This window comes from Ammospiza nelsoni, chromosome 19, assembly GCF_027579445.1.
Source record: "Ammospiza nelsoni isolate bAmmNel1 chromosome 19, bAmmNel1.pri, whole genome shotgun sequence".
Taxonomy (NCBI): Eukaryota; Metazoa; Chordata; class Aves; order Passeriformes; family Passerellidae; genus Ammospiza; species Ammospiza nelsoni.
The window spans coordinates 11,758,678-11,786,488 of record NC_080651.1 but is presented as its reverse complement, the minus strand read 5'-3'; the positions used below and the strand labels follow the sequence as shown (position 1 = coordinate 11,786,488).

Sequence of the window (27,811 nt, the reverse complement as noted above, 5' to 3'; positions counted from 1 at the left end):
GGGTACAATATTTACTTTGCCGAGTACAATGTTTATTTCAGCCGTACCATTGTAATGCGTTCGGTATGTTTCTGTTTACGTTTCACTTTCCCTGCCCCGAGCAGCTCCGCCTCCCCGCCCCGCCCCGGTGGAGCCACGATTTCCCGGCGTGGGGGCGGCATTGGCGGGGCCGGCGGCTCCGGGGCCGCGCGGTGTCGGTGCCGGTGTCGGTGTCGGTGCCGGTGTCGGTGTCGGTGTCCGTTCCGGTGCGTCCCCGCTGCCGGGAGCGCGGGCCGGGCCATGGGGCCGGGCCCGGGGCTGGCGGCCGCGCTGCTGGCGCTGCTGCTCCCGGTCCTGGCCTCGGCTCGGGGCCCCGGCGCTGCCGCCTGCGAGGTGTCCCCGAGCGGCCGCTTCGACTGCGGCCCCGAGCGGCTCCTGTCGCGGGCGGGCTGCGAGGCGCGGGGCTGCTGCTACAGCCCGGGGCCCGGGCCGCGCTCCGGGCCCGGCCCGCCCTGGTGCTTCTTCCCCCGCGGCTACCGCAGCTACCGCGCCGAGAACCTGACGGCCACCGAGAGCGGCTTCTCCGCCCGCCTGCGCCGCCAGGCCGCCGCCTTCCTGCCGGCAGCGGTGGACGAGCTGCGGCTGGAGCTGGCGCTGGAGACCCCGGCCCGCCTGCGCTTCACGGTGCGGCCCGGCCCGGCCTGAGCCTCCCGGTGCCCGTTCCCCGCTGAGCGCTCTCCCCGCAGCTCCGGTGCCCGGTGCCCGTTCCCCGCTCTCCCCGCAGCCCCGGGCCCGGCTGCCCGGTGCCCGTTCCCCGCTCGCTGAGCGCTCTCCCCGCAGCTCCGGGACGCCGCCCGGCCGCGCTATGAGGTGCCGCTGGCCACGCCGCGGGTGCACGGCCGAGCCTCCTCCACGCTGTACGGGCTGCAGGTCAGCCAGGAGCCCTTCGGCCTCGTCGTGTGCCGGCAGAGCAGTGGGAGAGTCCTGTGAGTGCCCCCGGTGCCCCCCGAGGGATTCGGGACGGGAACCCGCCCAGCCCCGCAGTGCCGGGATGGCTGCAGGGACGCTCCGGTGACACCAGTGGGGTGGCTGTCGGGGCTTTACTTTCACTCCCTCTGCAGTTCCATGGCTGGGCAGGGAACCAGGAATCCCAGAGCTCACCCAAAACTTGTTTTCATTTCCCATGGTGATGAGCACCCGTGTCCCTGCCCCACACCGGTGTCCCCAGCTCGGTGTCCCCAGCTCGGTGCCTCCCTCCCGGCTGTTGGCCGAGTGTCCCTCTCTCTCCGCAGGCTGAACACCACGGTCGCACCCCTCATCTTCACAGACCAGTTCCTGCAGATCTCCACCTCCCTGCCCTCCCACTTCATTTCGGGGCTGGGGGAGCACCTGACCCCGCTGTTCCTTGACACAGCATGGACCAGGGTCACCCTGTGGAATCGGGACATGGCACCTGCGGTACGGAGCGGGGCTGAGGGAAGGGGACACAGATTCAGCTGAGCTCCTGGGGGTGCCCTGCGGCCTCTCCTGGGGCTGGGGAGATGTGTGTGTGCTGGTTCAGCCCAGCCGTAACACTGCACAAACCCATGGCACCCCTGTCCCCAGCCCAGGTTTGTCCCCCTGGAGCTCTGTGCTGCCTGGGAGTGTTTGCAGGGCTCTGGCTCAGGGCAGGGCTCGGCTGAGGTGACAGAGTTGGGAGCACAGCCCTGGGATGGCACCTGCAGCCAGTGCTCCTGACCCGAGGCCAGGGTGGTCGAGTGGGTGTGGGGATCTCCAGCAGAGCCTCACTGGCCCCACATTGTGCTCTGCTCCAGCCCCACGTCAACCTCTACGGCTCCCACCCTTTCTACCTGGTGATGGAGGACGATGGTTCAGCCCACGGTGTGTTTCTGCTGAACAGCAACGCCATGGGTGAGTCCTGTGGGGCACTGGGCATGGGCCTGGCACCGTCCTCATCCTCAGCTTCCTCCCCTGGCCCTTGTGCCTCCCCAGACGTGCTCCTGCAGCCCAGCCCGGCCCTGACCTGGCGCACGACAGGAGGGATCCTGGACTTCTACATCTTCCTGGGCCCTGACCCCAAGAGTGTGGTGCGGCAGTACCTGGATGTGGTTGGTATGGCTGAGCCATGGCTGGGGTGCCGTGAGCCATGGGGCACTGCAGGGCTCTGGGTGGCACTGCAGGGCTCTGGGTGGCACTGCAGGGCTCTGGGGGGCACTGCAGGGCTCTGGGGGGCACAGGGCTGAGCTGTCCCTGCCAGCACCCACCCTCTGCCCTCCAGGGTTCCCCTTCATGCCCCCGTACTGGGGCCTGGGTTTCCACCTGTGCCGCTGGGGCTACTCCTCCACAGACATCACCCGGCAGGTGGTGGCCAACATGACAGCAGCTCGCTTCCCCCTGGTAGGTCCTGGCTGCTCCTGGGGGCCTGGGGGGCTGGTGGGAGCCCCTGGGGTGGGGGTCCCACAGCAGCATGAGGGGTCCCTGCTGCTGCCCAAGCCACGGTGCCTCCATCCACAGGACGTGCAGTGGAACGACCTGGACTATGCAGATGCCAAGAGGGATTTCACCTTCAACAAGAAAAGCTTCAGGGACTACCCCGAGATGGTGCGGGACTTCCACAGCCTCGGGCTGAGGTACATCATGATCGTGGTGAGTGGCACGGGCAGCCTGGCACGGGTTCAGCTGCCCCAGGGCGGTGATGAGGGCAGGGCTGGCCGTTCCCTGCTGCTGCCCTGGCTTTGTGCCCTTGCAGGACGCTGGGATCAGCAGCTCGGGGCCCCCTGGCACCTACAAGCCCTATGATGAGGGCCTGAGGCGAGGGGTGTTCATCAGGAACGCCACGGGGCAGCCCCTGGTCGGGAAGGTGCGTGTGGGGAGCAGCCCCTGTGCCCACAGACAGGGCTCGAGTGGCTGCAGCACCCCCAGAGTGGGGGAGAAACCTCCGGGGGGCCGTGGGGGAAGGTGGGGGCTCTGCCCAACGCTCTCCCTCCTGCAGGTCTGGCCAGGCCCCACGGTGTTCCCAGACTTCACCAACCCAGAGACTCACGAGTGGTGGCACGACATGGTGAAGGACTTCCACGATCAAGTGCCCTTCGATGGCATGTGGCTCGTGAGTGGCGCCGTGCAGCTGCTGGCCCTGGCTCCTGCCCTGCGCTCTGCTGGCACCGGGGCCATCCTGTCCTTTCCTGCCCTCCCAGGACATGAACGAGCCATCCAACTTCGTGGAGGGCTCCCAGGACGGCTGCCCCAACGACAACCTGGAGCATCCCCCGTACGTGCCAGGTACAGGAGCGGGTCCCAGCCCTGCCCAGGGCTCGGGGGGGCCGGGAGGAGCCCGGGGATGCTCTGAGCTCCACCTGTCCCCTGCAGGTGTGTTCGGGGGCCGCCTGCAGGCCGGCACCATCTGTGCCTCCAGCCAGCAGTACCTGTCCTCTCACTACAACCTGCACAGCCTGTACGGGCTGAGCGAGGCCGTGGCCTCCCACAGGTGAGCCTGGGGCTCCTGCACAGGCTGGGGTGCAGAGCTGGGAGAGACCCAGCGTTGGTGTGGAGCACAGGGCACTGTGGGAGCCCTCAGCCCCTTCCCCAGCTGGGGAGGGGCTGAGCAGACCCCTCCCATTGGCAGTGCTCTGCTGAGGGTGCGGGGCAAGCGTCCCTTCCTCATCTCACGCTCCACCTTCGCCGGGCACGGCCGCTACGCCGGGCACTGGACAGGGGACGTGGGCAGCGACTGGCAGCACCTCTACTACTCCATACCAGGTATGTATAGCTACCTGTGGGCACTGGGGTTCACCCACAGCCAGGGGCGTCTCCGCTGGCTCCATGCCCGGGTGCTGCAGAGCCCTGGTGCCCTCTGTGCCCTCTGCAGAGGTGCTGCTCTTCAACCTCTTCGGGGTGCCCCTGGTGGGTGCCGACATCTGCGGCTTCCTGGGCGACACCAGCGAGGAGCTGTGCGTGCGCTGGACCCAGCTGGGAGCCTTCTACCCCTTCATGAGGAACCACAACGACCACGGCACCCGGGTGAGCCCTGGGAGCCCCCACCCACCGGGCAGGGGGCTCTGGGCCCAGCCAGGGCTGCCCTGCCAGCGTGGGAAGGTTCAGCTGCAGGGCTGTGTGCCCCAGTGCTGGGAGAGTCCATCCTGCATCCCTGAAATGTGCCCTCCGTTCGTTCCTCCCCCGCGTGGGCTGATCATCCCCTGGGCTGAGCATCTCCTGGGGCCGTTCCCCTCCCTGTGAACTGAGCATCTCCTGGGGCCGTTCCCCTCCCCTGGGACCGTTCCCCTCCCCGTGGGCTGAGCATCTCCCCGAGCTGTTCCCCTTCCCCTCCCGCAGCCGCAGGAGCCCTTTGCCTTCAGCCCGCCGGCCCAGGCTGCCATGAGGAACGCCCTGCGCCTCCGGTACTCGCTGCTGCCCTTCCTCTACACGCTGTTCCACCGGGCCCACAGTGCCGGGCAGACCGTGGCACGGCCCCTGTTCCTCGAGTGAGTGCCAGCCCCGTGGGGCTCAGTGGGAACACCTGCAGGGTGTCCTGGCACTGCCCTCCCTCCCCTCCTTCCCCAGGTTCCCCACAGACCCCAACACCTGGGCCGTGGACCGCCAGCTCCTGTGGGGCGGGGGGCTGCTCATCACCCCCGTGCTGGAGGCAGGACAGACCAAAGTCAGCGGCTACTTCCCAGCAGGGACGTGGTACAGCCTCGCAGGGGTGGGTGCTCCTGCTGTGCGTGCACAGGGGGCTTTGCCGTGGCACCTCGTGCCCGTTCCTGCATCCCACCAGCCCCCTGGGGCTGTGTGGGTCTCGTGCCTCCCCTGCCTTTGCTGGTGGCCATTTGATGGCTCTGGCACTGGGGCACCTTGTGCCTGCTCTCGCCTCTCTTTGTGCCCATGCAGGACTCCACCATCCACAGCAAAGGGCAGTGGATCCTCCTGCCAGCGCCCCTGGACACCATCAATGTCCACGTCCGTGCAGGGCACATCCTACCCCTGCAGGTGAGCCCCCTCTGCTCCCTGATGACACCACGGTGACCTGTCTGAGCAGCCTGGGAGGGCACTGTGCCCACACTGCTGCCAGGACAATGCCAGTGCTGCAGGGCTGGGGGCATGGCTGTGGCACTGCCCCAAGCTGTGCCTGTCCCATGCCCCAGGAACCTGCCTTCAGCACTGCCCAGTCCCGTGGGAAGGGCATGGCCCTGGTGGTGGCGCTGACCCCGGACGGCTTCGCCAGGGGAGAGCTGTTCTGGGACGACGGGGACAGCTGGGAGACCTTCGAGAGGGGCGACTACACCGAGCTGCTCTTCCTGGCCTCCAACGTGAGCACGGGGAGCTGCTGGCAGGGGCTGGGCAGGGCTCCTGTGGCCCTGGCACACATGGGTCTGTTCAGGGACACAGGGTGCCATCTCCGTGTGCCGTGGGTGCACGAGGGGTGGCTGAGGGCTGGCAGCACACGGTGCCATCCCCGTGTGCCCAGGACGCCGTGCTCAGCCAGCTGCTGCGGGCCAGCGCCCACCTGGACGGGGTCCTGCTGGAGGCTGTCACCGTGCTGGGGGTCACCAGCCCTCCCCGGCGAGTCCTGGCCAATGGTGCCATCGTCAGGGACTTCTCCTACCGCAGTGACACCCAGGTGAGTGCTGGCTGCCAGCCTGGGCAGGGCTGGAGGCCAGGAGAGGACCTGGAGTGCAGCCGTGGGGTCTGGCCCCAGCAATGGCACAGCCCAGGCCACGGGTGCCCTTCCTGGGGCATCTGTGGGACCAGGGCTGTGCCAGGCTGTGGCTCTGTGGGATCGCTGCAAAGTGGGGCCAGGACTGTGCCAGGCTCTGTGAGGGGAAGAACTCTGGGCTCTGACACCCCTGGCTGCTCTCACCTTCCTTCTCCCCTCAGGTGCTGAAGGTCCCTGTGTCGCTGCCCATGTGGGAGCAGTTTGTGATCTCCTGGTCCTGACCAGCGTGGGTCACAGGGAGAGGCCACGCTGCTCCCCTGGAATCTGAGGCCAAATCCATCCCATCCCCCGTACTCTGAGTTGTCCCTGCTCTTCCCACACTCCTGGCCTTGTTCTCCCTCTGGCTGATGGAGGGGTGTGCACGGGACTGGCAGAGGGGCCTTGCACAGCCCCCAGGGACAGGGAAAACCTCACCATCATCACATCAGGGGGAAAAAAACCCAAGTGCCTTGTGAGACAGCAAACCAGTTACTCTGGGGACTGGTAACTGGGGCACAGACTGCAGGGAGTTCCTGGCTGTGGTTTTGGGGAGGAGGATGTGCAGGGGCTGAGGGAGTACTGTGAATAAAGCTGCTGTTTACTGGGAGCAGACCCAGGCTGTGTCCTTGTCCCCTCTCTGGTCCTGAATGTCCCCAGCTCTGCCCCTTGAGGGCTTTCCCTGTTCCCCAGAGCGCTGGGGGTCCCCAGCTGTTCCTGCAGCCCTGGCTGTGCCACAGAGACCTCGGTCTGTCCTGCTGCAGGGTGTGCTCAGCTCCAGGTGAAAACGGATCCTTGTCCTCCAGAGGCTTTATTGAGGAGCAGCTTGGGCCTTTGGCTCCTCCAGCTGAGAGCCAGGGCACCAGGAATCCTCAGTGCTCTGGGGCCAGGCAGCGTTGGCAGCAGAGGGCAGAGCTTAGTGGTGTCGCCTGGGATTTGGGACCAGCCCGTCGTGCCCCATGGGAACACAGCGCCGTGGGGGCACAGGTGGGGCGTGAGCCCCATGAGAGCGCTGTGGGGGCACAGGTGGTGTCCATGCACACCCCTGTGGGGGCACAGGTGCCCCTCACAGCTCGTTGTGCAGCGGCTGGCACCGGGGGCTCAGTTTCTCCTCCAGCACAGCATCGGGGGCACACACCCAGGGGTCCCCGGTGTCCCACTGCCACTGCAGGAGCTGTGCCCTGAGCAGCTGCAGCACGCTGGCGTAGCGGGGGTCGGGGGCCAGGTTGTGGCTCTCGGCGGGGTCCTGGCTGCAGTCAAACAGCTCCCAGCGGGCTCGGTAGTAGTACTGCTGCAGGCTCCTGTTCCAGTGCGTGGGCTGCCCCGCCCGGGTGCGCCCCAGCAGGTCCTGGAAGGTGGGTGACACGTACAGGTCCTGGTCGATGGGGAAGGGCATCCTGTAGTGGAGGTTGTGGATGAGGCGGTACTGGCGGTGCTGCACGGCTCGCATGGGGTAGTACATGGTCACCTCGTGCTGGCTCTGGCTCAGGAAGGCCGTGGCCCAGGGCTGCTCCGACTCCAGGGCTGGCAGCAGAGACTTCCCAGTGAGCTGCACACGCCTCTTGCCAAAGATGCTGTAAGCAGGGTAGGGGATGGAGAACCAGTCCAGAATGGTCGGCGTCAGGTCTGCAGGGGAGCAAAAGGGTGAGAGCAGGGACAGGCACCGTGGGAGGAAACTCAGCCCCAGAGAGGGGCAGAAAGGTCCCCAGGGATGGCGTCCCTGCAGGGAACCCTGTCCTGTCCTCCCTCCTCTCCCTTCCCTGCTCTGGCCCTGCCAATGCTGAGGGCTCGGGGCTGCCCCCAGGGCCAGGACCCTGAGATTTGGTGCAGGGAGCAGCCCCCAGCCCCAGGCACGCTCAGCTCTTACCCAGGAGGGAGGCGAAGGCCGGGCTGACCTGCCCCCAGCGCCGGGGGTGCTCGGGGGAGGAGAGCAGCAGCGGCTGGGCGGTGCCCGAGCGGTACAGGTTGGTCCTGCCCCCGGGGAACGGGATGCCGTTGTCGGAGGTGTAGATCACCAGGGTGCTGTTGAGGAAACCGGCGTGCCGCAGCTCCTGCAGGACCAGCCCGATCCCTGTGAGAGGAGAAACAGAGCTCAGGGGGCAGGGAGGGGGTCAGAGCTCAGCCCCAGCCTGGCCAGATCCCTGTGAGAGCAGGGACAGAGCTCAGGGGGCAGGGAGGGGGTCAGAGCTCAGCCCCAGCCTGGCCAGGCTCCCACCTTGGTCCATGCGCCCGATGGTCGTGTACTGGGCAGCCAGGTCCTCCCGGGCAGCCGGCGTGTCTGGGACAAAGGGAGGGACCTAAACGGAGACAGGCAAAGGGACACATGGCTGACACAGGCCCCTCTTGCTGTGACACTGGGGACAGTGACAAGGTGGCTGCCACCATGTGCAGCCCCACACGTCCTCACAGTTCTCACCTGCACTTGCTCTGGCTGGTAAATCTGTGGCTTCCAGTCAGGGATCCAGCCCATCCCGCTCTGTCCGTTGCCAAACTTCTCACAAAAGGGCCCATACTGGGGCTGGGAGTGCCCGCAGCGGTGAGGGTCGTGGAAGGCAACATAGAGGAAGAAAGGCCTAGGGGTGGAAAGGGGGGATGTGGAGGGGGTGAAGCAAAGGGGTGCCCAGAGACCTTCCTGGGCTGTGCCACGGTGAGCTGGGGTCAGCAGGACTCCCCCCACCAAATCTGGATATGGGGGGACCCTGTCTGTGACCAGCTGGGCCATGGGGACAGACAGCCCTTCCCAGGACAAGGGGGCAGCCTCACCTCTCGTCCTGGCTCTGCAGGAAGCGCCGGACGAGCTCCTTGATCCGGGTGATGTTTCTCCCCACCTGCAGGACCGAGCTGTTCTCCTCTGTGTAGGCAAAGTCGAAGGGGTACACAGCCCCCGGCCCCACGTGCTTCTTCCCAATTATCCCTGTGAGAATGCAGACAGCTGCTGTGGAGGAGCAGGGCTGGGAGGGTGTGCTGTCTCCTCTCTGCAGGGACAGCCACAGGTCCGGGGAGCTCTGTCAGTGGGGTTTGGTTTGGTGCTCCCTGCCTGTCCCAGCTCCTGCCTGTCCCAGCTCCTCCAGCCCCTACCTGTCCGGACGCCTGCATGGCTGAGCAGCTGGGGCAGGCTCCTCACGCCGTCGAAGGAGTTGAAGTGATGCACGTCCTGGTGCAGCCCGTACATCCCGTTCTGGTGCTGTGGGTACAGTCATGGTCAGACCAGGGCTGCCAGCCCAGTTCCAAAACACATCCAGCCGTGCCCGTGAGCCCCTACCTGGGGTAAGCCGGTCAGGATGCTGGCCCGGCTCGGGGAGCAGCTGCTCACGGAGGTGAAGGCGTTCTGGAACACCAAAGCGCGCCGGGCCAGCGCGTCCAGGTTGGGCGTGTGGATGGCAGAGTTGTTGTAGGCGCCGCTCTCGAAGCCGCCGTCATCGGCTGCGGGACGGGAGTGGGGTCAGCCCGGGGGTGTTCCTGGGATGAGCCCGGGGGTGTCCCTGACCGGGAGCGGGGTCAGCCCGGGGAGGTCCCTGGGGTCAGCCCGGGTGTGTCCCTAACCGGGCTCGAGGGACACTGATGGCACCGGGAGCATCCCCGGGCTGCGGGTGCCCCGGCCGGTGCTGCGGAGGGGATGCAGCGGAGGGGATGCAGCGGAGCCCGGGGCCGTCCCTCCCTCCCGTCCCCGGGATGCCCCCAGCGCCCAGTCCCGGGCAGGAGGGTCCGGGCCGGTTCCGGGACCGGGCCGCACTCACCCAGGAGCAGCAGCACATTGCGGGCCGGGGCCGCGGCTCCGCCGGGCGGGAGCGCTCCCAGCAGCAGCAGCAGCAGCAGCGCCCAGGGCCGCATGGCACCGGTACCGGCAGCACCACCAGCACCGGCAGCGGGGACCGGCGGCTCCTCCGGCCGCCCCGGCTCCTCCTCACCCCGGTCACATGAGGCGTCCCGGCCGCTCAGATCCGGGGCGGGCGGAGCTGCGGGCTGTGTGGCCCCGGCGGCTCCGCGGTGTCCCGCTCCGCCCCCGGTACCGACCCGCGGGGATCCCGCTCCGCCCCGGTACCGACCCGCAGGATCCCGCTCCGCCCCCGGTACCGACCCGCGGGGATCCCGCTCCGCCCCGGTACCGACCCGCAGGATCCCGCTCCGTCCCGGTACCGACCGGCGGGGATCCCGCTCCGCTCCCGGTACCGACCCGCAGGATCCCGCTCCGTCCCGGTACCGACCGGCGGGGATCCCGCTCCGCTCCCGGTACCGACCCGCAGGGTCCCGCTCCGCCCCGGTACCGACCCGCAGGATCCCGCTCCGCCCCGGTACCGACCCGCGGGGGTCCGGGCCATGCCGGGGTCCCGGTGCCCGCTGCCGGCGCTGCCGGTGCTGCGCTGGCTCCCGCGGTACTCCCGGGCCTGGCTGCCGCTGGACGTGCTGGCCGGGCTGGCCGTGGGCCTGACCGCCGTGCCCCAGGCGCTGGCCTACGCCGAGCTGGCCGGGCTGCCGCTGCAGGTGCGTACCGGGCCCGCACCGGGACCCGCGGAGCTCCGGCCGGGTGAGCCGGACCCGCTCCCGGGCAGTGCGGCGGGCACGGCCGGGCTGGGCAGGGCCGGGTGACCAAGGGCTGGGTGACCAAGGGCTGGCGCCGTGCACTCGCCCATTCCCCGGGCGCGATGCCACCCGTGTGCCAAGGGCCCTGCGGTGACCCGAGACCAGCCCAGCCCAGTCCGGGCCGTGTCTGGCCTCTCCCGGCTCCCAGGGCTGTGCCAGTGCCCCTCTGTCCCCCTGCAGTACGGCCTCTACTCCTCCTTCACGGGCTGCTTCGTGTACTGCCTGCTGGGCACGGCCAAGGACGTGACGCTGGGTCCCACGGCCATCATGTCCCTGCTGGTGTCCTCGTACGCCTTCCAGCAGCCCGCCTATGCCGTCCTGCTCGCCTTCCTCTCGGGCTGCATTCAGCTGGCCATGGGGCTCCTGCGCCTCGGTGAGATGCCCTTGCCGTGCACTGATGTGTTTGGGATATTGCTGCACAGCCTGGAGCTGTTCCTTCCTCCTCTCTGCTCCCTGGACACTGGCACTGTCCTGCTGTCCCGCTGGGGTCAGGATGTGCTCACCGCCTCCCATCCCATGCAGGATTCCTTCTGGATTTCATTTCCTGCCCGGTCATTAAGGGGTTTACCTCAGCGGCTTCCATCACCATCAGCTTCAACCAGGTCAAGGTAGGACCTGCCCTGTCCCGGTGCCTCTGCAGCTCTCTCCTGGTGCTGTGCAGCTGGGACATTGAGCAGGGGCTGGGCCGTGTGCTTGGTGCGGGGGGAAGGAGCCCCAAAGGTGCCCGTGGTTCTGCTGGGTCCCTGAGCGCCCTGCTCGGAGCAGACCGAGCCGAACACCCTCTGCTGGTGACCTGCTGGTGGCAGCCAGGACACCAGCAAAGCCGGGACACGGCATCGGTCACCTGCAGGAGGCACTGGGCGATGCTCTGGCACGGTGGGTTTGCAGATTTGGGAGCTGGGGGTGGTTTGCAGCCCCGGGAGCCCCTCGCTGGCCTCGCAGGGACCCGAGGCTCTGCTGGGCTGCCACACTTCCCTTGTGGTTAACCCAAATCAGAGCCTCTGGCAGCAGCTCCAGGCCGGTGTTGGCTAATGGCTGTGGTCACGGGGCTGGGCTGGGCTGTCAGCAGCTTTTCTGCCCGCACAGAACATCCTGGGGCTGCAGGGCATCCCGAGGCAGTTCTTCCTGCAGCTCTACGAGACGCTGAGGAGGATCGGGGAGACCAGGTCAGCCCCCCCTGCCCCGCTCCCCATCCCTGGGGCTGATTTCTCGGCTGTGACACAAACCCCCTGCCCTCCCTCTGTGGAGCTCTCAGGCGTGTTTGGGTGGCACTGCTGCGCCTCTTGCAGGGCTGGGGACGCGCTGCTGGGGCTGAGCTGCCTGGCAGCGCTGGCAGGGCTGCGGGCCATGAAGAGCCACCTGCCCCAGGCTGTCCCCACGGCACCGCTGGCTGTCAGGATCAGCCACCTGATTGTGTGGATCTGTGCCACAGGTGTGTCCCCTGTCCCCTGCCTGTCCCCTCCCGGGCTCATCTTTGGGTCGGGGAAGGCAGAGCCTGAAATGGGAAAGGCTGGTGGGGGCCAGGACCTGGAGGTGGGGCAGGGAGGAAAAGTGCCAAGGCTCCTGTCCCTGTGTCCCTTCCTAGGGCTGGGCAGTGCCCAGCAGCTCGGGTACCATCTCCTGCCCCTTCCTAGGGCTGGGCAGTGCCCAGCAGCTCGGGTACCATCTCCTGCCCCCTCCTGCTGCCCTGGGCTCGGGCAGGGCTCATGGCTGCTCTCTCCACTTTGGCAGCACGCAATGCCCTCGTGGTCCTGTTTGCTGGCCTGGTGGCTTACTCCTTCCAGGTGATGGGCTGCCAGCCCTTCAGGCTCACGGGCAGCATCCCCCAGGGGCTGCCACCCTTCCGGCCACCACCCTTCTCCCTGGCAGTGCCCAACGGCACCATCCCCTTCCCCAGCATGCTGCAGGTGGGTGCTGCCACTCCCAGGGGCTGCCCTGCTGCCTGTGCAGGGTCCCAGCCCCCCTGACCCTCCTGGACCCCTCTCTGACCCCCCTGGATCCCTCCCTGACCCCCCTGGATCCTCCCTCCCAGGACATGGGCGTCGGGCTGGCCGTGGTGCCGCTCATGGGGCTGCTGGAGAGCGTGGCCATCGCCAAGGCTTTTGGTAGGGCTGTGCCAGGGCCCTGCCCTGGGCTCCCAGGGGGGCTCTGTGGGGGCTTGGGGTGCTGGGGAGGGGTCTCTGCAGGGCTCGGGGTGCTGGGGAAGGTGCTGTTCCTTTTGGGGCGCTGGGAGGGACCGGGCTCAGTTCCCAGCATGGGCTGGCAGGAGGGGTCCTGGGGTGCCCAGCTGAAGTTTGCCCAGGAGGTGAGCGTTGTCTCGGGGTGCCGCTGCGCCCAGGGGTGCCAGGGCAGGGCCCACGCTGTGCCATCACTGCTGGTTCTGCTCCGTGTGCCTGGCAGGTGCCCGTGGGAGCCTCAGGCCAACGCCAACCTCTCCTTTCAGCCTCGCAGAACGGCTACAGGATTGACCCCAACCAGGAGCTGCTGGCTCTGGGTAAGAGCTGCTGGCTCAGGAGGGCAGGGGTGGGACCGGGTGTCCCACAGCCCCTGGGCTGCCTGAGATCCCATCTGGGCAGCTCTGCCTCCCCCTGAGCTTCTCCCTTCCTTACCTGCGTGCTGCCCCCACCCCAGGCGTTCTCTCAGCTCAGGAATTTCCAGAACAGGCTGAGTCAGTCCTGCAGGGCCAGGGAGGGGACACAGACACAGCAGTGCCCCTTTCCTGGGGACAGAGACACAGCAGTGCCCCCCAGCCCCTCTCCTTTGTCTCCCCAGGTGTTGCCAACGTCCTGGGCTCCTTCGTCTCCTCGTACCCCATCACGGGCAGCTTTGGCCGGTGGGTAGCACGAGGGGAGCAGGGCACTGGTGGTGGTGAGGGAGCTCTGCAAGATCCTGAATGCTTATGTGCCAATGGCCACCTTCCCTCCTCGAGGGCCACCTCCCTTCCTGCTGTGCAGTCCTGGAAGCTGGGGGCTTGTTTGTGTTCCTCCCTCTTCCCTGACAGGGCAGGGGGTTCTCCTGGGTGGGGTGGGCAGTGGGCAGGAGCAGCCCCAGCCCTGCACAGCCTGGCACAGCCTGGCACGGTGGGTTTGTGTTTCAGGATGGCAGTGGGGTGTGGGCAGGGGGCAGGAGCAGCCCCAGGCCTGCACAGCCTGGCACAGCCTGGCACTGTGGGTTTGTGTTTCAGGACAGCAGTGAATGCCCAGTCAGGGGTCTGCACCCCCGCCGGAGGGCTCGTCACAGGTACAGTCCTGCCCTGTCCTCAGGGAGCACTGGGTGCTGGGTACCCCTGGGTGTTTGGGACCCCTGGGTGCTGGGTACCCCTGGCTGTCAGGGACCCTTGGGTGTTGGGGTTCCCTGGGTGCTGGGACCCCTGGATGTTCAGTACCCCTGGGTGCTGGGTACCCCTGGGTGCTGGGTACCCCAGGGTGAGGGGTCCCCCTGGGTTTTGGGGCTCCCTGGGTCTGGGTACCCCTGGGGTGTTGCATACCCCTGGTTGCCGGGTGCCCGTGGCTGAGGGTCCCTCTCCCGCAGGTGCCCTGGTCCTGCTGTCCCTGGCATACCTGACCTCTCTGTTCTATTACATCCCCAAGGCAGCGCTGGCTGCTGTCATCATCTCGGCCGTGGTGCCCATGTTCGACGCTGGCATCTTCTGGAGGCTCTGGCGGGTTCAGAGTGAGGACAGGGGCAGAGCCCCAGCAGCCACCCCTGAGCTGGGACTGAGCCCCTGCAGGGCTCCCCTGCCCCTCTCACACAGAGCAGGCTCCTCTCCACCCCAGGTTTCCCATAGCAGGGTCACAGACATGCAGATCCTTAAAATAATTTAATCCTGGTGTCATAGCCAAATAACAGAATGACAGCTCAAGTTTCTGAGGAGGGATCCAGAACAAAGGAGCCTGTGAGCTTTTATCCTTTTATCCCCTCATAAACATGCAAAGTCTGGGGCTGGTCTCTGAGTGTCCCATCACTGTGAGTGTCCCATCATTGTCCCTGAGTGTCCCATCACTCTCTGAGTGCCCCATCGCCATCTCTTGAGTGCCCCATCATGGTCTCTGAGTGTCCCATCAGAATCTGAGTGTCCCATCACTGTCTGAGTGTCCCATCACTGTCTCTGAATGTGCCATCACCATCTCTGAGTGTCCCATCATGGTCTCAGAGCATCTCTGAGTGTCTCATCATGGTCTCAGAGCATCTCTGAGTGTCCCATCACTGTCTGAGTGTGCCATCACTGTCTCTGAATGTCCCATCACCATCTCTGAGTGTCCCATCATGGTCTACGAGCCTCTCTGAGTGTCTCATCATGGTCTCAGAGCATCTCTGAGTGTCCCATCACTGTCTCTGAATGTCCCATCACCATCTCTGAGTGTCCCATCATGGTCTATGAGCATCTCTGAGTGTCTCATCATGGTCTCAGAGCATCTCTGAGTGTCCCATCACTGTCTGAGTGTGCCATCACTCTCTCAATTGCCCATCATGTGCTCCAGGGTTCCTGGGTCCTTTGTCATGCAGAGGGGGCACCTCACAGCCCCTCCCCAGGGCTCCCACCCTGAGCTCAGCCTGCAGCTCCACCGAAGCTGCCCCAGCCACCTGTGTAATGCAGAGCTGGCACTGTCACCGAGTGCCCTGTGGCACCAGGAGCAGCCACAGCCAGCCTGGCCTCTCTCTCCTGCAGGGCTGGACCTTGTGCCCCTGTGTGTGACCTTCCTGCTGTGTTTCTGGGAGGTGCAGTATGGAATCGTGGCTGGGGTGCTGGTTTCTGGGCTTCTCCTGCTCCACTCCATTGCCAGGCCCCCAATAAAGGTGAGCTTCTCCCTTCCCCCCTGCCCTCGTGCTGGTTTTCCCAGCTTTTCACAGACGGGGCAACTGAGAGGATTTTTAAGGGATTTTATTCCGTTATCAGTCCCAATGAAGGGTGAGACATGAGATGTAAAACTCAGTGCCATTCCATCAGAAGCCAGCCTGAATCCTGGGTACAATCCCTTATAAATGATTTCCAGCCTATTAGCTTTTGCCACACAATGCTGCTGTTAACAATGCATCTTTCACAGCTGTAATTCTCCAAAATGTCTGGTCTTTTTGCAAGGCCATCGTTTGAAACTTGTTGAAACTTGTTTCTAGTTCAATCTCTCTCTCAACAGTGTCATCTCTATCCCATGGCCTTCCTAAGCCAGCACCCCTTATCTCAGAGTTTGCATGCGCTTGTGCAGGACTGTGTGAGCTTTCTGTCAGGTTTTGAGAATCCTGACAGATCCATTTCTCACACCCTTGGATGTGGCAGGGAGCTGGGAGGGGGCTCCTGAGGGCAGGGAGATGCTGGGGTGCAAGATGCTCCTGACCTGCCATGGGCACAGCGCAGGGACCCTTCTAAAGGAGCAAGAGGAGGGGAAAATCCTCAGGCTGGAGAGCAGGAGAGGGAAAATCCTTAGGAGAGAGCCGGAGAGAGCCCAGGCGCTGCTGGTGCTGGGCTGAGAGCTGGAGGGGTTCCCTGAGGAATGGGGGCTCCTGCTCCTCCCACTCCATCCAGGAGGGCAGGGAGTGACACGGGAGCTGTCCCTGATGGGGAGGTGACATCCCTGAGCCCCTGTGTCCCTGATGGGGAGGTGACAGCCCTGAGCCCCTGTGTCCCTGTTTGGGGAGGTGACAGCCCTGAGCCCCTGTGCCTGTGTCCTTGCCTGTGCCTGTGTCCCTGATGGGGAGGTGACATCCCTGAGCCCCTGTGCCTGTGTCCCTGTTTGGGAGGTGACAGCCCTGAGCCCCTGTGCCTGTGTCCCTGCCCTTGGTGGTGACAGCCCTGAGCCCCTGTGCCTGTGTCCCTGTTTGGGGAGGTGACATCCCTGAGCCCCTGTGCCTGTGTCCCTGTTTGGGGAGGTGACATCCCTGAGCCCCTGTGTCCCTGTTTGGGGAGGTGACAGCCCTGAGCCCCTGTGTCCCTGATGGGGAGGTGACATCCCTGAGCCCCTGTGCCTGTGTCCCTGATGGGGAGGTGACAGCCCTGAGCCCCTGTGTCCCTGTTTGGGAGGTGACAGCCCTGAGCCCCTGTGCCTGTGTCCCTGCCCTTGGTGGTGACAGCCCTGAGCCCCTGTGCCTGTGTCCCTGTTTGGGGAGGTGACAGCCCTGAGCCCCTGTGCCTGTGTCCCCCCAGGTGTCAGAGGGGGCCGTGCTGCTGGTGCAGCTGGGGAGCAGCCTGCACTTCCCAGCCGTGGAGCACCTGAGGAACTCGGTGTGCAGCCGTGCTCTGGCAGGTACAGTGCTGCTGGCTGGCCTGGGGACACGGCTGTCACCTCCCGTGGGTGGCGGGAGCCGCCCAGGCCCTGCGCTGCGTGTGCCAGCGGTGACAGCGCTGCCCCACCCTGGCAGCCCTGCCCTGGCTCTGGGACCCCTGGCTGCTCGCTGGGACATGACCTTGTGTTCTCCCAGCAGCATCCCCAGCTCGCCCTGTGCTGCTGGACTGCAGCCACGTCAGCAGCGTCGATTACACAGCAGCGCTGGGGCTGGCAGAGCTGCTGCAGGAGCTGCACGGGCACGGCCTCCCGCTGGCCTTCTGTGCCCTGCAGGTGTGTGGCACCTTGGCCGTGGTGTGAGTGTGGCTGATGGGCTCTGTGCTGGCCTCTGCTGTGGCGGCTCCATCACCATCCCGAGCACCTTCATCTCACAGAGCTGGGGCTGGGGTGCTGGGATGGGCTGGGGGTGCTGGGATGGCTGGGGGTGCTGGGGGTGCTGGGGTGGGCTGGGATCTCTGCCCCAGGGGATGGGAAGGGGCCAGCACTCCCCAGCCCAGGTTTCTCTGCCCTCAGGAGCCCGTTCTCCAAGTCCTCCTGTCTGCAGACATAGAAGGATTCCAGCATTTCCCCAGCAGGGAGGAGGCAGGGGAGGCTCTGGCTGCTCTGCCAGGATGGGGTGAGTGTGGCTCTGGGGACACCCAAGGGATCTGACCTGTCCAGCTGCACAGCAGCACAGTGGGGGCTGCAGGGGGCTGGGGGTTGAGCTGGAGCCCCTCCCAAGAACTGGGTCTCCCCAGCGTTGGGGATTCATGTTGAGCTCTGGTGGTTCAAGCCAGCAGCAGCTCAGCACCACAGAGCCCCTCACTCCCCATTCATAGAGGTGGGACAGGATCAGAGAAAAGGTAAAACTCTTGGGCTGAGATGAGGCACTTTAACAGGACAGAAAAGGAAAATGACAATAACCATAAAGGAATATCCAAAGCCAGTGATTCACAAGGTGCTTGCACAGCCACCCCCTCAGCAGTGGCCAGACCCCTCGGCCAGATCCCCCCAGCGTTTCCTTCCATGCCCTGTGCTCTGCAACCTCCTCTGGGCACTGGGGCAGCTCTCCTGGCTCTGCCCCTGCCAGCTCCTCCCTGCCCGGGGAGTCCTTGGCTCAGTGCAAGCACTGCTCACAGCTGCTGAGCCATCGGGCTGTTATCAACAGGAGCCTCATCCTGAACCAAACACAGCTCTGAAACAGCTCCTGGGAACAAGAAAATGCCCTCTGTGCCGGGCAGAGGCAGGATGTGAGCCTTGCCCTGACTCTGCCTCCCCTCTCCTGTCCCAGAGCGGTGCAGGGAGCTGGGGGGCAGCAGGGCAGAGCCCCCCACCAGCCCTGCCAAGAGCACCGGGCTCATCCAGTGACACCAGTACGTCCTGTGCCACCCCAGTGACACCAGCACCATCCCTGGGAGCCAGCTGGGCACGGGGCTGGGCTGTCCCCATGTCCCACGGCGAGATGGACAGAGCAGCGCCAGCCCAGCCCCACACGGGCTGTGGGACAGAACTGCTCCCTGTCACAGTGACCAGTGCAAAGCCACCCTCCCTGCAGGGAGCTGCTGGCATTTTTTAAACTACTGTTTTAATTCTGGACCTTTTCCACATTCTGGGCTGCTCCAGTGGTGACACAGGGGGAGCTCTCAAAGTTTCCAGGGCTGCTGTGCTGCCCTCCAAGTGCCATGGGGCTCAGCCTCCAGCTCTGGGAGAGGGAGAACGTCTGGGATTGTGCTCCTTACTGATTTTTATCCTTCCTTACCTTTTTTATCCTTCTCTTGTCTGTGGGGTGTTGTGCCAAACGCTGCCCTGGGTCAGGGCTGGGCTCACCCTGGGGTGCAGCCCCTGGCCTGGGCCCTGCCGAGGGGACAGGCACGGTGACACCAGGCTGTGCCATGGGGACAGCACCTGGTGGGGCTGGGCAGGGTCGGGAATTCAGTTCCCCAAACGGCCCTCGGGACATCGAGGGTGCAATAAACCAGAAACTGCTAATGAGTCAGTGTGATCTCTGCCTTCCTGAGGGAAAGCTTTTTCCTGTTGTGTGGGAAGGGGAGTTATCTTCTGGTGCTGCTGAGCATGCCAGGGAATAGAAACTGAAAGCAAACTGGGGCGGTACTGGTGGGGTGAGCCGAGCCCGAGGGCACGTTCTGCACAGCTCCTGCTGCCAGAGGTGCTGGAAGGGCTGCACATCTGCCCGGGAGCTGCATACCTGCCCCGGAGCTGCACACCTGCACAGGAGCCTCACACCTGCCCCGGAGCTGCACACCTGCACAGGAGCTGCACACCTGCTGGGGCTCCGGGTCCTGCCCGGGCTGCACTGAGCTGTGAGTTCCTTGCTGCACCATGGGGATGCCAGGAGGGGGATAACGGGGCCATGGGGGTAAAACAGGCTGGTTCTTTAGGAATGTGTGTGTGCTCAAACCTGTGTGAGCACTGCTGGCGGGCAGCGCTGCTGGGAGCCGTCTTGGGATGGGTCCTGGTGGGCTCCGGGAACTGTGCCCTCACTTTTGAGTGCAGAATCCGCTTTTGGCTGTCGGGATCAGCACAAAGCGCTCTCCTCCAACACAGCTGCCCTCCCTGCTGCTGCCGGGCCTGTCCTGTGCCCTGCCGGCCGGGGACACCGGCACCGGGCACAGGGGGATGCTCGGGGGGTACCGGGAGAGGCGGGGGACACCGGCACCGGGCACGGGGGGATGCTCGGGGGGTACCGGGAGAGGCGGGGGACACCGGCACCGGGCACGGGGGGATGCCCGGTGGGTACCCGGAGAGGACCCCCAGAGATGCCCGGCGGGATGGGGGCCGGGCAGGGCGGGACCCGCCGAGAGCCGCCCGGGGCCGGGATTGGCCGGGATTGGCCGGGATCGGCCGGGGCGGGTCGGGGCTGGGCGGGGACCGTGACTGCAAAAACGAAAGTTGGCGGCTCGGCGGAGAAACGAAACTTGTCCGGGCTGGACTGTGCGGAGCGGCGGAGCGAGCGGGCGCTGCAGGTGCCGATGCCCGTAGCCGTGCCCGGTGACTCGGTGAGTCTGCTGCCGGGGCGGTGGGTGAGTGGCGGCACGGGACACCGGGCCTGGGGGGCTGCGGGGCGGGGGCAGCCGCGGCTCCGGGTCCCGCTGCACCCTCCGGTGCCCCCCGATCCCCGATCTGCCCGGAGCCCTCCCCGTTCACCTGGGACGCCTCTCCCCTGTGTATCTCCCCGGTTCTCACCTGTGTCCCTCCCCGGTTCCCGCCCTCGGTTCTCCTCGTCTCCCTCCCGGTTCTCCCCGTGTTCCCCGCGGTTCTCCCTTCTCCCCGGTTCCCGCCCCCGGTTCTCCCCGTGTCCCTCTCCGATTCTCCCCGTGTCCCTCTCGGATTCTCCCTGTGTCGTTGCCCCCCTTCCCCCCCCGGTTCTCCCCGTGCTCCCCCCCAGAGCCTCCCGGTGCCCCCCGGAGCCGCGCTAGCCCCGCCCGTCACATACATAACTGACTCATTTGCATACAACCGCTCCTTCCCCACGCCATTGGCTCATCCACCCTGCTCGTTTGCATATCTCCCGAGGGGGCGGAGAGCCACCAATCCGCGAGGCGCGAGAGCGGTCTATTTGCATACAGGCCCCGCCCGTTGGGCAGGCCCCGCCCAGCCGGGGTCGGCCCGGGCAGCGACCCCCGGCCATGGCTCGGCCCAGCCCGGCGGAACAAGGCTCCGGGCCCGGCGCAGCCCGGCCGAGCAGCCCCAGGCAGGGCTCCGGGAAGGCGAGCCGGGTCCCCGGTGGGAGCACGGGCCCTCAGCGCGGGGGCGCGCTCGCTGTTTGTGTTGGTTTGCCTTTAAGCGCTGTGGTTCCTCTCAGCTCCCAGCCCGGCTCTCCAGCATCGCTCCCTGACAATAAAACGGGCAGAGGAGGAGGTGACGCGGCTGTGCTGCCTCACGCTGTGTGTGCCGGTGTTTGTGTCTGTGCCCCGGGCCTGTCTGTCCCCCTTGACTGCGGGGCAGGGCCTGCCGGGGCCTGTGGGGCCGCGCTGGGCCCAGGGACTGGGCCGGGCCGGGCCGGGCCTGCCCACGCTGGCCGGGGCCTGCCCACGCTGGCCGGGGCCTGTCCATTGACCAGGGCCTGCCCACGCTGGCCGGGGCCTGCCCACGCTGGCCGGGGCCTGCCCACGCTGACCGGGGCCTGCACACGCTGACCGGGGCCTGTCCATTGACCGGGGCCTGCACACGCTGACCGGGACCTGTCCATTGACCGGGGCCTGCACGCTGACCGGGGGCTGCCTGTGTCACCTCTGGTGCCCGTGCGGCTCTGGGCTCTGCTCTGCCCAGCCCATCCCACTCTGCTGTGGTCCCAAACTCCCCTCCCAATCTCTCCTCTCAGCCTCCCCTGACCAGAGACAGTTTTCTTCACTTTGGAGTGACTGTCAGGAGACGGACAGGTGATTCAGTTGGTGACACATCCTACACAGTCTTCACGCTCAGGTCTCCAGTGTTGAAATAGTTTATTTTACCAATGAAGTAGTGCTGCTTTTTGTGTTAAAAGACTTGGTTGAGTCCTCCTTGACACAGAATTTCCGATTCACAGCTTGTTGTTAGATTTGGAACTCACCCCTAAACTCTGACACCACACTAATTCTGACTCTGAACAGAGACAGAATCAAGTACACAACACTGTTCTGCTGGGGGAAATGTTTCCTAATCCTTTAATCCTTGTTTAAGACCGAATGACCTGGGCCACCAGAATGGCTACTGGTTTGTTGGCAGAGAGAACGTGGTCCTAGAAAAGCACACTAAATCAGAATGAAGCTGCTGCAGTCCACACAGGGTCAGTTCTTAGCACATCCTTCTGCACTCCAGCATGGCAGGGTTACAAACCTGGCATCTCCAGCTCTGGAATGCTGTAGGAAGAACATCCCAAGTAGCTGAGGTTCAAAGCTTTTGCTCTCAGAGCTGGGGTGGAGGCAGAGTGGAGGAGCCTGTGAAACCCCTGCAGAAGGCAGAGATCTGGGCCCAGAGCTACCCTTCCACAGGTTTTTGAAGGACTGGATAAAGCTGTGGAGATAAAAAGGGAGTTTCCTCTGCCTTCTTGGAAAGCTCTCAGCTGAGTGGGAGCGGTCACAGTGCCACCCAGAAGGCTGTGCCAGCTGGGAGGTGCCACTGTCCTGTCCCTGCTCATGCTGGGCTCCAGGCACTGGCACAGGCAGCTGCTTGCCAGCACTGCTGCTGCATTTGTGTCTGCAGCAGGCACAGGGATGGAGCTCCACATCACTGCTGGGGTTCCCTAATGGTTATGCGTCGGGCAGGAGGCTGTAAGGGTGAGTGGTGGCGTGGCTGGTGGGAGTTGAGCAGGGAACAACAACAACAACAACCAGCTCCTGTGTGTCCGTGACTTTGCCTGGGACAGTTTGCTGTTCCCAGGAGCTGTTTCAGAGCTGTGTTTGGGTTCAGGATGGGCTCTTGTTGATAACAGCCCGATGGCTCAGCAGCTGTGAGCAGTGCTTGCACTGAGCCAAGGACTCCCCAGGCTGCCTGGGCAGGGAGGAGCTGGCAGGGGCAGAGCCAGGAGAGCTGCCCCAGTGCCCAGAGGAGGTTGCAGAGCACAGGGCATGGTGCTGGAGGAGACCCTGAGGGGTTCTGGACACTGCTGAGGGGGTGGCTGGGCATGGCTCAGGGGGTGGTGAGCAAGCACCCTGTGCAGCACTTGGTCTGGATTTTCCTTTATGGTTATTGTAATTTTCCTTTCCTGTCCTATTTAACTGTGTGTATCTGAACCCAAAAGTTTTGCCTTTTTTTCCTGATTCTCTCCCCATCCAGGGACTTGGAGTGACCTGGTCCAGTGCAAGGAGCCCCTGCCTGTGGCTGGGGTGGGATGAGATGAGCTTTAATGTCCCTTCCAACCCAAACCATCCTGTGACCCCTGGGGGGTGAATTTCCAGTTTACCAATTAATTTCCTTCCATTGCAGAGAGAAGAGAGGTGTAGATCCCTGCAGGCCCTGATGCAGAGGAAGAGGTGAAGGGAGAAGGTGCTGCTGGGCCTCTTCCACCGCTGAAACAAAGGAGACAGAGGGCGAGTCACCGATGGACAGGGCAGGAGCTCTGCCCGACGCTGCAGGTGGATCTCCCGGCTCTGCTGAGACACAGAAGGAGGAACAGGGATCCTCACTGCTGGGGGATGTCACAGCTCCAGAGAACCACACAGAGCCCTCGGCTCAGCGCGGGGCTGGCGACTCTGCTGAGGTGGCGTCCCTGCTGAGGAAGGTGAGGATCGTGCTGGGGAGCAGCTGTGAGTTGTTGCTCTCTTGTGTGAAGTGAGCAGGCCAGGCTGCATCCCCCACTTCCCTCTGGCCACGCCGGGGAGCTGCTGCCTGGCTTCCTCCTGGAGAAGCTCGCTGTGCTTGCTGAGGCTGTGTGTGCGTGCAGATTGCGTGAGTCAGCTGAGACACTGCAGGCCGCTCTGTGCTCCTGCTGAGCGAGTCTTGAATATTAAACCTACACAGCTCTCAAGAGTTATTTGCATTTCACTGGCTGGCCTTGTCCCTCCTCTTCCTGATCATTCCCTGTTAGCCCTGTGTTGCAGGAAGATGTCAGCACTTGCTGCAATGGAGGAGGTGACAAAGAATTGCTAAAGCAATGAATAAACACATTGTGGTCTTTGTTTTTCTTTTTTTAATAGAAAGGGAAGAAGACCAAAGCAAAGAAGTCCATCTCTGGGGAACAGGACTCTCTGCCTCCTCAAAGCACAGCACCAGCTCAAACCACAGAGCTGCCTGACACAGGTGTTGCTCCTCCAGAAACCCAACCCCCCGGCGGTGAGGGGGCAAACCCAGGTGCTGGTGGACGTGCTGATGCCAGTGGAGACACACCTGGAGGCGGCAGGGATTTGGCACAGCTGGGGAAGGAAGCTGGCAGCCTGGGAGCAGAGGGGCAGAGCAGCACTGCCGGGGGGGCTGCCCCAGCTCCCAGTGCCACAGCCCCGGGGGACGAGGTGAGGGATGGCACAGCCCCGGAGCACGCAGGGACAGCCGGGGACGATGTGGAGCGGGGCAGTGGTGCCCCTGGCCAGCCGCCAGCAGCCACAGCCGGTCCCCAGGCCCGGGGCAGCAGCAAGGAGCGGCTGCCAGCAGGGCAGGGAGCCGGTCCCTCTGCCAAGGGAGCCGTCCCTGGCAGTCCCAGGGCACCTCCTGCCAGGGCAGCCCCCCAAAGCAAGGCTGAGCCCAAGGCCTCCCCTGGGGCTCCGAGCCCGCCGGCTGGGAAGGAGCCCAAGCAGAAAGGGACCGGTTCCACTGCCAAGGTGAGTGTGGGTGAGCTCTGGTGAGTGTTCAGTGGGCACAGCTTCCCTCTGCCAGTGTGACTTGCTTGTGCTGTCAGTGAGGCTGTGGAGCACCAGCCCAGGGGTACAGGGGTGAATTGGGGAGGCTCTAATTTGGGTTCTGTTCTCCTGGGTGCCAGTTGTAGCCCAGCTCTCACTGAGGGCTTGCTCAGATGCCCCCAGGACTGGGAGGTGTCTCTTCTCCAGCCAGCCATGCTCTCTGGAGAGCTCTGGGATCCCCTTGAATGAGGGGATTTGGTGCTTTGCAGGTGCCTGTGCTCTGCAGGCCTGGTAAGCTGGAGGTTGCTGTGGTTTCTCTTTCACTTTCTTTATGCCCCATCCTCTGGGACCTGGGGCTCACTGAGCAGTGTGTTTGGGTTGGGCTCCTCTCCATGCTGGGCTGTTTTCCTTAGCCAGCAGCTTCCCTCAGTGAGGGATCAGTGTTTGCAGTGCTTCCAGGGGACTGAAGCTGCTGCTGCACCAGTGTTGGGGGGCAGGTGGGCAGTGGAGCAGAAGGTGCTGCACTGTCGATGGATGGTGTGGCCATCTTGACTCTGGTGGGCCAGAAGCCCTGGGAACATCAAACAGAAATGTAAGGGAGGAAACTAAAAGGAAATTGCATTGTTTAAAGGAAGTCATGCAAGACTGCAGGTGCAAGGCTGTGGTTAAGCAGTATAGCTGGGAAACATGAATAATGTGGTTCTTGCTCAGCAATGAAAGATTTTACCCAAGGCTGTAAGAGTATATAAATGGAGTTGTAGAAACAATAAATGGCTTCTTGCTTGCACCAGGAGCCCCATCTCTCAATCACCAGCACACCAGGAGGAGATGCTGTGCTTCCAGGGGCTCCTGTTTCATTGGGCGTTGTTTGTCTCCCTGATGCAGAATGCAAACACAAAAGAGAAAAATCAGACCCCAGGTGAGAAAATGCCCAACGTGAGTGAGAAGACAAGTCTGAACCAAGGAGCCAAGGCTGCCAGGAAGGAGAGTGCTGTGGCTGCTGCAGACAGCCCCAAGAACAAAAAGGAACAAAAGAACCAGAAACAGGTGGAAAATATTAAAGAAAGGTGAGAACAGCCCTGCTGCTCCCCAGCTTTCTTCCTTAACAGGAGTTGCTGTGAGGAGGACTCAGGACTCCAGCCTGAGGTGCTGGGATGGGGTCAGTGCTTACCTTGGATATGTGGAAATGGAATTGTCTTGAAACTGAGGTGAAGTGGTTGTGCATGATAGAACCAGTGTTGAAGGGGACCTCAGCACAGGTGATGTCCTGGGGGATGTGTTGAACCTGCTTGAGCATCTGATGGACAAAAAAGAGATTATTCTCTTAGTTCTTGCTCTTATGAGCACCATGTGCTGCACCCACACAACGCTTCAGGTGAATAGTGTGAAGAGCTGTTTTGATGTTTGGCTTAATGTGTATGAGCTGGAAGGGGTGGGAAGTGTGACTCTGCTGGGCCAGAGCATCTCCTGCTGCCTTTAGGAGCCTGTTTTTCCTTTTTGCCCTGGGCTTTGCCCTAGGCCTGCTCAAACATCAGTCTGAGGGAACTGCTGCCAGAGTGCATGGGTCTTGCAGCCACTCAGCTGGTGGCTCAAGTGTGATTTGAGGTTTGCAGTGATTTGTGCAATTCAAAAACGCCAACAGAATCCCTTCTGTTCTTTGCTGCAGTTCTGTGAGCCGCACCGAGGGTGTCACAGTGTATTTCCATGCAATATTATCCAAAGACTTCAAGCTCAACCCCGACACTGATAAAGTGTTCATCAGGGCCCAGGGCATTCCTTCCTACGCCAGCTGGAAGGACAACATCTGTGAGCTGAACTGCACCAGGTGAGTGTCCCCTGCTCGGGTCCCTCTGGGGCCTCAGCCACTGTGCTGGGGTGGCTCTGTGCCCACAGCTGGGGCTGCAGCAAAGGGTTTCACCGTGGGGAAGGCTGCTCTGAAGTGTTCTTGTGAAAGAACAGTCACTGTTCCCTTTAGAAATGGAGCAATGCGTGGAAAAGGAGGTCTGTAGATCACCTAACGTGTCCTTTGCCTGCCTTTGCTGTGTTTGTGTCCCCAAGGAATCTGGGAGAACATGGATACCTCATTGAAGGCGCTGTAACTCTCAGCAGAGAAATCCTGGATAAATACATTCCTTACAAGTACTGGGTGTCCTGTGGGAAGGGGGATTATGAGTTCATTTACAAGAAGTCAGAATCCAATCAACACGTGAATCGCTGCTTGCTGATAAACGGGGCACTTCTCAACAATGGGGGTGAGCTCTGCTGCTGGACCTGCACCCTGGGGTGATCCCTGCTGTCCTGTGGCCCAGCATTCCTGCCAGGCAGCCCTGTCTGGGCTGCTGGGGGTATTGCTGAGGCAGCTGAAAGGGAAAAGCCCCTGATTGCAATGGTTGTTTCCCTGTGTTCCTGTTCCAGAGTGGCACCAGTACGATGACATTGTGTGTGCAAGGCCTTCCAAGTTCAAAAACATCTGGCAGATCTTAACTTTTGATAAAACCAAGGAAGTGGTGGAAGGGAAGAAAATAGCTGCCAATATTATGTTAGAAAGTATCTTCAGCATTCTTGGAACCTGGAGTCCTGACAATCTGAGGAATTTCTTCTGCCAGCTGAGGCAGTTCCATAATGTTGCAGGAGCCCAGCGGGTGTTTGATGGCAAGGCAACGGTGTGGAGAGAGTTAAACTTCAGCACAGAGCAGGTGATCTCCCTTCTCTTGCACAGAGGCAGAAAACATTCTGTTACTGAACCCAAACTTCAATGTTGCTGTTGACCTCGCTGGGTTAATTTTGCTTTTCCAGTCAAAGTTCAGGCACAGAAGCAGTGGGGATCTTTCTGAGGTGGCTGTCACTGACTGCCTTGGGGGCTTCAGTCAGCCTGTGCATCTCAGTGTGGTTCTGAGACCCCATGGGGGTCAGCAGCAGGGCTGTGATGTGGTGACTTCACACCTGAGTGGGTTTTGTGTCTGGATATTGATTTCCTAAGCCTTGCCATTAAGTTTTGCTGCCAGTTGTTCTGTCACTGACAACTCTGCACTCATGTCTTGCTCCAAACCTGCCTGCTTTTTGGGAGAAGCTCCTGATCTTGTTCTAAGCAGTGATGCCAGCAGGGTTTCTGGAATCCAAAATTTCTTACTTGACATAATTAGGAAATGTGACAGAAATGCCACATTGCCTTCTTTGGGTGTTGGGGCTGCTCCTTCCTGTCCTGTGGCCTCGCTGGAACTGGCAGAAGACATTGGCTTCAGAAGAGAGACTAATGCTGTGCTTGCTTTGTTTTTTTCTCTTCTTTGCCCCAGGTGAATGATTTGCTGCTAAAATACATGAAGAAAATAGCTGTCCCTTTCCTTGCACCAGAAGCAGCTCCAGAGGACAGAATCATCCAAAGCAAGCTGGCTCTGGGGCTCACCATTGTTGTGGTAGTTGAGAACTATTCATTCTCAGTACCTAAAAGTGACCTGGCCGACCTGTGCAGCCTCCTGTGCTTGGATCAGGTGTCACCACAAGATGTACAGGATGAGATCCATCACATCAAACAGGCTTTTGCAGGAGTTACCAGGTAAGTGCTCCATGTGCCTTCTAACTGACCAGGCTGGTGTTGCTTTGATAAAGCAACAGGAATCCAGCTCTCTACTGCCAGAGAGCCAGAGAAAAAGCTACATTTGAAGGTATTAAAATACCTCAATTCCAGCCTCCTGCCTGAAGCAGGGCTAGCATCCAGGCAAGGCTGCAGTGCACCATTCCACACTCTTTAGTTGGTTTCCCTGGAGTGCCTGTCTGCCAGGTTGTGATCTGACTGCTTAGCTGGAGCTGGATGTGGAGTGCTTCACTCGCACAGCTGCAGCCATCGCATTTCTTTCTGGAGCCCTTCTCTGTGTGGCTGTCACAGGGCTGGGGAGGCTCATGGGGAGGCTGTAGCTAAAGGATTGGGTCTTCCCAGGGCTCCAGCAGCAGGGTCTGTGCAGAGAGATTCAGCAACATTGCAGCTCTGGGCCTTAAACCTGCACAGGTACCTTCTGCAGTGGAGAGTGGATGGAGCTGAA

General features: G+C 62.9%; 4 protein-coding genes across 4 annotated transcripts in view; 3 read left to right on the top strand and 1 right to left on the bottom strand.

Annotated features, from left to right (window-relative positions):
• Positions 1–279: 279 nt before the first annotated feature.
• GAA (alpha glucosidase) lies at positions 280–6,280 on the top strand. The gene is made up of 19 exons (XM_059485777.1): positions 280–663; positions 820–965; positions 1,272–1,437; positions 1,794–1,890; positions 1,972–2,091; positions 2,258–2,376; positions 2,494–2,625; positions 2,729–2,839; positions 2,972–3,085; positions 3,174–3,258; positions 3,346–3,463; positions 3,602–3,735; positions 3,845–3,996; positions 4,309–4,457; positions 4,537–4,678; positions 4,864–4,962; positions 5,118–5,282; positions 5,441–5,593; positions 5,851–6,280. Exons 1-19 carry the CDS (start codon positions 280–282, stop codon positions 5,908–5,910), a joined length of 2,646 nt encoding a protein of 881 aa, XP_059341760.1. The 3' UTR covers positions 5,911–6,280.
• A 179-nt stretch (positions 6,281–6,459) lies between these two features.
• On the bottom strand, positions 6,460–9,565 carry SGSH (N-sulfoglucosamine sulfohydrolase). The gene is made up of 8 exons (XM_059485775.1): positions 9,403–9,565; positions 8,928–9,088; positions 8,744–8,849; positions 8,429–8,579; positions 8,082–8,238; positions 7,881–7,962; positions 7,533–7,736; positions 6,460–7,291 (listed from the first exon to the last, which is right to left on the bottom strand). The coding sequence occupies exons 1-8, from the start codon at positions 9,494–9,496 to the stop codon at positions 6,732–6,734; spliced, it is 1,515 nt and encodes a 504-aa protein (XP_059341758.1). The 5' UTR covers positions 9,497–9,565; the 3' UTR covers positions 6,460–6,731.
• A 417-nt stretch (positions 9,566–9,982) lies between these two features.
• On the top strand, positions 9,983–17,951 carry SLC26A11 (solute carrier family 26 member 11). Its single transcript, XM_059485631.1, has 16 exons — positions 9,983–10,147; positions 10,427–10,619; positions 10,769–10,854; positions 11,333–11,412; positions 11,536–11,678; positions 11,978–12,153; positions 12,279–12,351; positions 12,690–12,740; positions 13,019–13,079; positions 13,431–13,486; positions 13,778–13,918; positions 14,916–15,043; positions 16,386–16,485; positions 16,664–16,797; positions 17,038–17,140; positions 17,795–17,951. Exons 1-16 carry the CDS (start codon positions 9,983–9,985, stop codon positions 17,869–17,871), a joined length of 1,767 nt encoding a protein of 588 aa, XP_059341614.1. The 3' UTR covers positions 17,872–17,951.
• A 1,432-nt stretch (positions 17,952–19,383) lies between these two features.
• RNF213 (ring finger protein 213) overlaps positions 19,384–27,811 on the top strand; it is a 45,700-nt gene continuing 37,272 nt past the window's right edge. The window contains exons 1-8 of the mRNA XM_059485692.1: positions 19,384–19,520; positions 22,429–22,723; positions 23,139–23,756; positions 24,660–24,841; positions 25,441–25,599; positions 25,833–26,026; positions 26,190–26,470; positions 27,068–27,327. Coding sequence (XP_059341675.1) covers positions 22,544–22,723; positions 23,139–23,756; positions 24,660–24,841; positions 25,441–25,599; positions 25,833–26,026; positions 26,190–26,470; positions 27,068–27,327 — 1,874 coding nt within the window. The 5' untranslated portion in view covers positions 19,384–19,520; positions 22,429–22,543. The remainder of the gene's footprint in view (positions 19,521–22,428; positions 22,724–23,138; positions 23,757–24,659; positions 24,842–25,440; positions 25,600–25,832; positions 26,027–26,189; positions 26,471–27,067; positions 27,328–27,811) is intronic.